The sequence below is a fragment of the Physella acuta genome, unplaced genomic scaffold (genome assembly GCF_028476545.2).
Source record: "Physella acuta isolate Inbredline_101_S28 unplaced genomic scaffold, ASM2847654v3 ptg000129l, whole genome shotgun sequence".
NCBI classification, from domain to species: Eukaryota; Metazoa; Mollusca; class Gastropoda; family Physidae; genus Physella; species Physella acuta.
In genome coordinates, this window is record NW_026731648.1 from 71,433 (window position 1) to 82,500 (window position 11,068).

Here is an 11,068-nt window from a genome sequence, read left to right on the forward strand (position 1 = left end):
TCTAAGCAAGAGCAGTTCAAAATTACACATAAACACAGAAGCTACCAGTTTTCGTTTTTTTTTTACTCTGGGTTGTTAAAAATATATAGATCTAATTTAGTTTTTTGTGGTTAAGCTTTTTTTTTTCCTTGCATTCTTGGTAGATTCTTTTTAAATTTTCTTTTTAAAATTTTAGTTTTTTTGTTTTGTTTTTTTGAATAGATGAAAACCCTTGAAATAGAAATGGATAGTTTAAATGTTTACAAAAAAAAAAAGATTAATGTTAGTGTTTTCCCTTTCACAGACTACTAATCTCTCTCAAGGTCTTTGTATAATTTAAGACAACTGACAATTGTGACAATCCACTTGTCAACTCGGATAAATAACAGAACACCATCTGAATGACGAGTGGTGGACAGGCCATACGTTACCGTCCCCCCATCGCCCCATACGTTACTGCGTGGACCCCATTGATCTATGTCAGCACGCAACCCTTGCTCGTCATAATCACTATAGATCATTACCGGGGGTTCTCACGTTATTTCATCAGGTACCAAGTCAGACTTATGCATGTCTGGCCCATCTGTTGTGCTCATAGTTTCTTTGCCCGTATGATATGTGTATTATTCCTTTGGCCCTTCCGCTAATGCTTATAATATATTTGTCCCAAGGTAATACCTGTAATATAATTTAGCCTAATCGTACTACACATGTCATGTTTAGCTGGTCCGTTATGAATATAGCATGTTTGACCCTTCCGGTATGCACATATAATGTTTGGCATATCTTTTATGCGCATATATTATCAATTATGTGTTAGAATATCCGTACCGTATCTTAACTCCCCCCCCCCCCCCCCCCCACAAAAAACGTATGTATTGTTGATAGCTAACAATCTAGGTTCCGCCGTCACTTCGTAAAAAGGGGGAAAAAAATGAAAGTGTTGTACAGGGGAGCCTCCAATTCTACCCAACGCCATTTACACCCCTGGGGTTGTCTTGCACCACCAAGATGAGAACCACAAAGTAAACAACCCGGTGTTTACTGTATTGATGTCCTGTAATTAATGTTAATGTTCTTAACACTTTTGTTTACTGTTTCCTGTTTTGTCGTACTCGCTGTAAATTAAAAAAAAAAAACTGTCTCTTAAAAAACCGCATTCGAATGTTACAGGAAAAATGAACACGTACACTGAGCTGTTGAGGTAGTGATTCGTTGAGGTAGTGATTCGTTGAGGTAGTGATTCGTTGAGGTAGTGATTCGTTGAGGTAGTGATTCGTTGAGGTAGTGATTCGTTATCTCACGGCCAAACCAACCACCGGGCAACATACAATGGGACTGTTTTTTTTAACGATCAATCTATACAGTTAATTAATTATTGTTATTTGTAAAAAGTGTTTGATTTAAATAAAATATAACAACAGAATTTCTTTACGGCATCTATCAGTGAGGGGGGAGGGGGGGGGGGGCACTGATATCCTGGGGCGAGCCACCACCAAGATAACATTGCAAAACAAGATTAATGTATATAGAAAATAAATACTTTAAGCAGAGTCCTTCCACCCATCCCCCGAAAGTTTCACCCCCGCCCCGTTCGAGATAAATACTGTATGAAAGAAACCCTGTATAGCATATTCTAAGATCGTATTAAATAGCCTCACCCCCACCCCCTCTTTGCAATGAATAAAACTGTGGCTGTTCACAGAATGGATCTAAACACACGACTGGCAGTGTTCTTATGGTTCATCCATAAATGACGTCACACTCGTAGGGGGGAGGAGGGTCCGTAATTTTGTGACGATGTGTGATGAGGGGGAGGGGGGGGGGTCAGATGTTGCGACGTCACATTTTTGCATTATAAAAAAACAATGTTAGAAAACGAATTTTAGACGTTATTTCGCGTTTTAGATAACTGTTTTAATAAATTGTAATAGTTTAGACAAGATTTTGGAAAAAATATCGATGTTTAAAAAAAATTCAACTGCAATTTTGAGGGGGGTTGTAGTTTGAGGTGTGACGTCATTTTAGGGGGGGGGTCTGGCTTTTTGTGACGACGTGTGACGGAGGGGAGGGGGGAGGTAAAAATCGTCATAAAAAGCGTGACGTCATTTATGGATGACCCCTTAGTAAAGTTTTTTAACCTATATAAACACAGGTTACTCAGTTTTCATAAAATGGTTTATTAATTACACTGACTTTTTCTTAAGTCTTGGTTAGTATGTTTAATGTGAATTGTTTCGTATGCAGTCTCAATGAATTTTTAATCAATCAATGACCTACAACAACATCTTTGTTGAAGTCGATATCAACAAATGTTTTTGATTTACCTTGAGAAGAATTTAAAACTATGTCAGTTCCCAAAGAAATGACACATTAGGGTGATGTCATATGGTTAATTTTTTTTACGACATTAAAAGCATATGGTACAAGAGAACTTATAAAACGTGATTTTGGGAACTAATTCTCAGAATGAAACATTCACCAGCAATTTAAATTCATGTTAAACTCTACCGGAAATGTTGGACAAGAGATCTCTGTGAATACTCATAAAAAGGTGCGTGTGGATTGGAGGGGGGGGGGGGTAGTGGAGCATTAACGATAAAAATATGATAACCGGCTAAAGGTTAGGCTGTTGATGAGGTCGGAAGCTAAACAAGTTAAATGAAGCTCTGTGCATTTTGAACAAAAGAACATTTTACCGGGCAGTTAAATAATTTATAAGCAGGGCGCAGTGGGGAAAATACTGAACTGATAGTTTTGGGAAAAAACGAGGTTCAAGTTGAAACAACTTGTATTTTTAAACCGTTTTATTAAATCCAACCACTTGGGTATTTTTATCATTGACCCTAATTTACAGGGATAGTGTAGGGGAAGCAATTAAAATATTACACAGGTCGGAACTTATTTTTTGAAAAAAATTATCACTTTGTCCACTGAGTCCTAAAGCATTCTTTAGAGAAGGGAGTGGTATTTATGTATTAAAGATACCTAATTTTAAGTTAGTAAAAAGGATTATCGGTTTAGTTTAAAAGTAAGACACAGGCCGCTAATTATAACACAACCAACATTCAGACGGGCAGTGGGTTACACACACGATGCTGTTGCTGAAATGGCAACTCATATTCAAACATTAGGCTTGGATGTTGGCAATGGATCTGGCCAAATTGTTAGATAAAGTTCACACTGTTTTGTCTACCTACCTACACTTTTTAATTGTTAAAATCTGTATTTGTTTTTAGGACTCGTGTTTTTAAAATGATGTAATTTTAATATTTTCACCTTACAACTTTAAAAAATCTGAAACATTTAAATTGTTAAAAATATCCGTTGAAACTTAAAAACCTATTTAAAATACCGCAGATTGATCTTCTGAACATATACAATTTTAATGCACTTTCAAATTAAGATAATGAATATGTTTATTATCAAGAGAATTGAAACTTATTCTCCTACATTTTTTATCTAGCGCAGAAAAAAACAAAATAAAGCCATACTTAGTCGCAGTGCTTTTTTTTCTTTGTTGGCGTGAGATACGGGGAGAGAGTGGGGGACTTGAAAACAATTTCAAACATTACAAGTACAATTTTAAAGAAAGTCGTACAGACACTTTGTATACACTTTTACGTTATATTTCTAGTAAACAAACATCAACACAAGTCAACATGTTCAGGAAACATATGGGAAGACAGCCCAGCAGAGACGACCACATATCAAGTCGAGTGGAATCTGTTGACCACATATTCCTTACCATAAAGTTCTATATAATGTTCTTTAGTACATGCCAGCACATGTTATAGTTATCATCACAGTCATTAGATATGTTAATTACATTGTTATTGGACCCATGCAATGAGGTAAAGAAAACGTCAGTGAACACATGCCGTAACATTAATTAACATGCAAGAGGTATGAGAAGCTGTTGTGGTTTCATGTTCCAGGTCTTTAAACTCAGTTATTGTTAACATGCACAGTTCACGTGTTAGTCTGGTTACGGTCGACTGGTTTGATTGATGGATTCATGCCCAAGATGACCACCGCAGGTCAGACTTGGCTACACAAAGCCTGACCGTGGTCAGACTCATTAGAGGAGTTATCCTGTGATGAGGTCAGGGAGTAATTAGCCGAGTCACGTCGACCGATGTCGTTCTTTTTACACACGAAAAGCTGCACGGAACGGGGTTGGGAAGGGAGGTGCAAGACCCGGTGGTCCACTCTACCACCTACCAGGTGATGATGGCTATCTTTGGGGACCACCACCACTCTCGTCTTGCCCGAGTGAATGTCTTCCATTAAAGGCGGCGCGTTCACATCAGATGTGGCGGTGTTGTGGTGTCCATCCTCACTTTTTTGTTTGCCTTTTCGGGTCAAGGACGAAGTCTTGGGGTAATCGTTGATGTTGTCGTCGTATCTGTAGTAAACGTCCTTGGTGTCCCGAGGGTCCACGGGGATGTTCATGCCGGAATTCTCCAGCCGGAGGTTTCCGATGTCCTCGTCTGAGATGGCGATACAGCGGCGTTTTTCCGTCTCGACGTTCTCCAGGTCGTCGATAATAGGTGGAGGGGGCGGGTCCACGTACTCAAACTGTTCGAGCATGTGCCGCTCACGTTCTTTAAAAGTGCTGGCCGCTATTGACGACTCACGAACTTTGTCCCGGAAAGAGGACATAAGCGTGGTCAGAGTCTCCGGGGGACTCGTTCCCAGGACCGCTTCCTCGAACCCGGAAAGGTTGTTGGAGCTGGAATAATACTCCCCGCATTTACTCCTAATGCTGTTTCTGTATTCACGAGTCAATGTGGAGTTGTCCGTGGGTTTGTTGCGCAGAATGACGTCACTGTCGCCCTGAGCTGTGGGTGATGACGGCACGGTGTTGTGTATATCCGCGACTATATTTAGATGGTTGACGTCATCGTGACGATGTGAGGCGGCGGGGTGCCCCTGCCGCGTTAGGCTGCTGGTGGGGGTGTAGTTTTCCTTGCTGGGGGAGCGCCTGCTCCTGACTTTCTCGTCAAATGTGACGCGTTGACCGCCGTGCCGGCGGTTTCTTTGTCGTCTGGCACCGCTGTCGGTGGCGCTGGGGTTCCCGTCCAAGTCGAGAATCACTTCCCCGGCGTTGTTGATTAAATCCGAATCGTCCGTGCAAATATCGGAATGGTAGTTGTCCTCATAGGTCCCGGCGGTTAATGCCGCTCCGTTATCGCAGTACCTGGGATAGCTCTCTCGTCCACTCAGGCGTCTTGACCGCGTCAAGCTGTCCGTCTGGCTGTGGTCCCCGAACCCGTGTTGGCTAGTTTTGACGATACAGTCGTCTGATAACAACTGGCATGGTTGTTTCAGCGGGACGTAATCGAGAATCCTAAACTTCCACTGTTGCTTGATAGTTAACCCAAACCATAACGCTACCCACAGAACCATGTAACAAACCTCGCAAACAATCCCGGATAAGAGAAGCTGATCGCCGGTCAGGCGCATTAAAGAAACTTGTTCGTAGAGTAGCGGGCCTTTACACACAGCAAACACAACCAGCGCCCCCATGGCGCACGAATGCGGGATGTAGCCTTGACACCCGCTGTTGACGATTAACGTCTCCTTGATGTAGCTTTCAGGATTGTGGTGCCGCTCCACGATTTTAAATTTTTCATGAAAGTAATGCGAGCCGTACTCGAACACAGTCATAGTCGAGAGGATGAGGATCGTGCTGCCGATGAGGTATAGCACCAGGTCGACCATACACCCTAGCGAAAGGTGGACGTTGGGGAAGAGGTTCTTGTTGTAGCAGACGCAGTAGAGCGTGGAGAAGCAGTTGAAGCTGAAGATGGAGTTGAGCACCATACCGAAGAGCTGCAGGGCGAAGACGGCGGTCATGAGTTTGTTGGTGTACCAGAAGACGGAGGCGTAGCGGACGAGGAAACAGATGAGGGCGAAGCAGAAGTTGACGAAGGTGATGCTGATGGTCATGCGATCCGACCACCCTTCAGACGGCACCCGGGGGGTGGGTAGGATGACGTGGGTGGCGTTGGAGTAGTGAGACACGTTGACACTGCTCCGTATTTCACTCAGGTAGGCTCGCTCAGGGTGGTACATGAAGTCTATGTTACTGGCCCATGATGCATCTGTAAGTAGAAACAGAAAGGTACGAGTTAGCTTAAATGTTCAACAAATTAAATGTAATTAACAATACTCAAAAAGCTACATTAAAACGATTTTATTTGAATGAGACCAATTTTTACGCAATTTAAACTAAACAAAATATACATCTCTGAGGAAATAAAATCAATACAATTTATTTCAAAATGCAGGAAGTAAGATGTTTTATAAATTGCTGTAATTACATTTTTTAAAACGAGATTTGAAAGTCAATAACAACCCTTTTAATTGTATGTAATTAAAAAAAACATTCCCGTGGTAATTCGTATGTTTATTTTACTAAAAGATGTTGTGGGGGCGTTAGGTTTATTATGTGTGTCGGCGTTCAACACCTAGTGTTCACACTTGCGACGTGTTTAAAAAGAGTTATGACGAGCCTTAGATATTGTTTCCACAAGCACCGAGATTAGGTTTTCAGAAAGTAGTTTCCACAACTAAAAGAGTTCAGGTAGCGTCACTTCCTGTGCGAACCACGTGTTCGCCATTCATCACTAGCTAAGGTAAGTACCGAGTGGAGGGTTTCATCGAGACAAACACTGAGGTCTATAGCACCAAACACCCGCTCACCTGAAACGCAAAACTCTTGTAGAATTTACAGCTTTCACCGCGGGTTATCCTCCTTGTTCTTTCCCGACTCGGGAATCTATTACTGGGCGAGGCGGGAACGTGAGATGGGGAGATAGACCTGCCGGCACTCGCGCTAGACCGGTGCCGATTGACTGGTTTGTCAAATCGCTTTTGACATCTCTAACGCTTGTATGGACCGATTAAGGGTTCGTTAGCTCGCCGGCAGCATAGGCCGGAGTGAAATTCGCATTTTCAGCAATCTGAACTGCACAGCCCTTTTCGTTTTTCGCTAAAAAAAAATTTCGCCAAAGCAAATAAAACCGGATTATTGCTTGTTTTTTTTTTAAATAAAAAATATTTTTCTTCATTTTTTGTCGAGTTGATTATTTTTTTAAAATCTTTAAAAAACAACTGAACTAAATATGAGAATAGATTTATGAGACTGAGCCAGTTTAGCGGAGTAAAAAGAAATGGCCGTGCTATGATAGCGCTGGCTAGAATACATACAATTATGTCTTTCGATGGAGCAATTATCTTGTACATCACGGCACGTCATTCATTTGTCAAACAAATAAAACACACAACGGCATACGTTATTAGTCTGGCTCTTTGGGGAAATCTTAAATAAGCCGACGATCTACGTTGAGAAAACGGAAGATCTTTATTGAAAAAGTAAAGAGTTTTGAACATAGAAAAACATTGTGAAATACGTAAAACGGAAGTTAGACGTGATATTGTGAAATATTTGTCTTAAGCTGTTTACAAAATCACCCGAATAACGCAAAACAAATTTAGAGCATGCAGTTTAGGCGTATTTACTAAAAAATAAAGACTGTCATAATTTTCAAAAATAGTTTGTAAAGCACTAGTTCGTGGGGTATAAAAACTTCATCAAAAAAATTTTGGCATTTTGTAACAGCGTTAATAAAATCTGGGCAAATTTCAACACATCCACATGTCAAATTTTACATGAACCATACATTTAAAAAATGCATGCGGTTTTAGAGATAGGGCTATAGTAGTTATACTGGAATTTCGCACTCACTATCGATACACGTACTCTCGAATGATGTCCATTTTGAAATTGGGGATGGGGGGGGGGGAGTGGTATGGTCGGGCGGATGAGCGCATGGTTGCTAATTTTATAGGTCCCAAGTTCGGATCCGCGGAGAGATGACAGGGATGACAACTCGTGTAGGAGAGAAAACTCCAAAATCAAACAACTGCTGTTTTGCTGATTGTTCTTAACAAGCAAATCCACAAAATAGACTGAAATCGGAGTCAACGGGACTTAGGCGCATAACACGTTTACAAGTAATACTTATCTGTGTTGGAGGAAATCCCTATCAATATTTAAATTAAGAAGGAAGAATCATTAATCTGGGGAGCAAATGTTTACAATATTGTAGGATCGGTCACGTACGGAATCTACTTTCATAATACGAAACAGTCTTTATAAAGTAGATATAGTCTACCGTCTTCCTGCTAGAAACCAATGAGGTGGCCAGCCACTATTTGCTATTTACGTGAACTCTAACCCCACATAACCAAATGTGACAATCATAAGTGGAGAGCTCAGCCCCAGGTTGAGCTGACATCACGTTGTATACGCTAACATTCTCGTCCTGTTGTTTCATCGCTCCCGCCATTTTTCACTTGATGCAAACCAGAAAGGACGGGAAGTGAAAATCTCCTGTGGGAGAAAATAAAAAACAATCACCGGGGTTTAGCCCAGCCAATGCTTTGACGGCCTGACCTTTGTACAAGCAAACAGACATGCATGGTGGTGGATGTTTCTACACCGGGCGGCCCGTGTTCACATTTTAGAGCGCCCTTGGCCAGGATTAATGGCCCTGCTACGGCTCTTTCACTAGCTCGGGCCACACGCCTTGTCTGGGGCAGTAATGGGCCAGCGTGCATGGCACTATTGACAGAGATTTAGAGCAGGGGGCAGGAAGCATGTGTGGATAGTAGAGATCAGGGTGGGGGTTGGGGGTGGGGTGGAATTTCCTACCAGGATTTTTTCCCATGTTTTTTGTTCGTTTCGTAAGCGTCCATGTCTTAATTTTTATTTTTTTATTTCAATATATATTTTTCACTGTTATAAGTTAATAATATATCTAAGATACTTTTGTAAGATACGAAAAGAATAATGCAGATGCCATTTAGTTTATTTCTAAAATGGTTGTTTAAAAATCTCTAAGTTATCAATTAAATATAGCCCCTATTTAGCCAGGTCAAGTTGTTATCAAGTATTCGATTTATAAAAAGAAAAAAAAACTAAAGTAACATCTCCCAACTAAGTTACCATAGCAGCCAGTTAACTGTCTTAAGTTTGTCTTACCCGCTAATTTATGACACAATAGCCAGGGCGACAAGCAGTTTTCAATCAGCAGGTCTTAGATCTAGGATGTAGCTAGACAAGAGAGCATGGGGGCTCAACCATTAGCTGAACATGATGGGAAGAACGTCTGCTGAGTTCAAGATGAATCGTCTGCTAACATGCTCGCCAGCAACAGGAGACTCGTTAACTACAATAGTGGCGCCAAAAGGCACGCGCATTACTCAACAAACATTAATAAACATAACCCGTCGATTTTTTTTTCATCCCCGCCCTCCCCCCGTCTTTCAACCTAACTCACGAAGCTTGTGCGCGCGTCACTCCGCCGGTAAGTGAATGCTTTGTTGACTTTAACCGCGGATGAACACGGGTGACGACCCGGGTAGCGGACTAATATTTGCTTGGACGAAATTAGCCAGCCGTGAAGCTGTGCTACCATCATCGGGTGTCACAACAACGCTGTTGACGATAGCCTCGTCTGTGGAGTAGGCGTTCAAACAGGCAGGTGTACAGCTCACGGCGTACCTGGCCAAACTTGTAGCACAAATGTACGCACGGATTGTTGAAACTCGACCAAAACTTGATCGGCTTTGGCGTGGCGAACTGTTAACACGACCCCCAGATTGGAAGCCCAATGTGAAACATCGCAGAATAAAACGTTCACATTAATCATCCTTTTATCAGGTAGCTTGGAAATTCTTTTAGTTTTCTTTCTCTTTCCTCATTACACACACGTCATATTTCGTTCGGAAGAAATCTTACGCCGGTTCAGACATCGTTTGGTGCGATAGGAATTTTTTTTTCCAAGCCGAGTTTATTTTAACTTGAGAAGTTGCGAAAATAATAGATTTTTGCTGAGGTTTTCGGCATTTTGGGACGTGCATAAATATGTTCGTTATGCTTTTGGCTTTTTTGTGGCATGCTTCAAAACATTCTAGAATATATACGTTTTCACCTTTTTTGGGATATTGAATAAAAATACGAGATGGGGTTTCAGCTTTTTTTACTTTCTCGTATATACGTAGTATAGAGAAAGTATTGTAATCGTGCAAAAAAAAAAAAATCGAGATTTTTACAAATCTCGACGTTTTACACCTCACTGATACGGAAAAACATAATTTTGCAATCTTGTCCGTATGTCTGTGTGTGTGTCTGTGTGTGTGTCTGTCCGTGTGTAAACACGATAACTTGAGTACCGTTACAGCTAGGTTGATGAAATTTCATATATAAGTATTTTATCAAAATCGTAGATCCGTATCAACTTTTGAGCGATTTCCGATAACCGGAAGTGGTACTTTTCCTACTTTGAATTTTTTAAAAGCCTATAACTTGAGTACTATTTCAGATAGATAAATGAAATTTCACATGTAAGTAAAAGATCTAATTCTCTACCTTCTGTAAAATTTTGAGTAATTTCCGTTGACTGGAAGTAGTAATTTACGCTACTTCCGATTTCTCAAAAAACTAATGTAAATTTTAAAAGTACTAATAATATTGCGCACTATTATGCGCTTTTTTTATTTGCGTTCACTTGGTGTGCAATTAATTTGTCTACGAGATTTTATTCTATTTTTAAAACTTTAAGTATTTAAAATGGATTAAAAATCATGTCTATAGCCCGAGTTCCCATCCCCTGTTATTATAACGTTTTTCTTAACTCAGCTTCGCGTTTGTTTGTTTGTTTGGATGTTTGTTGTTAAAATTGACATCGAAAATTAACCCACTTCTGATTGCTCTAGAGCTCTGAAATTTGGCAGGCAGGCTACTTTCGCCTAACAATTTCAGATGCAATCATAAAAACTAGCAATTAGAGACCGTAATTAGCTTAATTTAATTACGCCCGAAGGACCATAAAACTGAGGACATGATTTCTAAAGATACCGACAAGACTGGAAGCCTATTGACACATTTACTTCGGCCCCAATCGATGTGAGAGCGCTGGCCGTGATCGTATAGTAGTTAGTACTTCGCGTTGTGGCCGCGACAACCCAGGTTCGAATCCTGGTCGCTCAAGATTTTTTTAGTCCGTGTATTTAT

The 11,068-nt window shown here is 40.8% G+C and overlaps 1 protein-coding gene across 3 annotated transcripts in view; it reads right to left on the minus strand.

The window, feature by feature from the left end:
* Positions 1–11,068, minus strand: part of LOC131935041 (uncharacterized) — a 63,467-nt gene that overhangs the window by 3,699 nt on the left and 48,700 nt on the right. For 2 of the 3 annotated variants that reach the window (XM_059291317.1, XM_059291318.1), the window contains exon 3: positions 3,512–6,089. In XM_059291317.1, the coding sequence (XP_059147300.1) occupies positions 4,021–6,089 (2,069 nt within the window). In that variant the 3' untranslated portion in view covers positions 3,512–4,020. Of the gene's footprint in view, positions 1–3,511; positions 6,090–11,068 lie in introns of those variants that run through there. The other variant, XM_059291319.1, reaches the window with a different exon arrangement.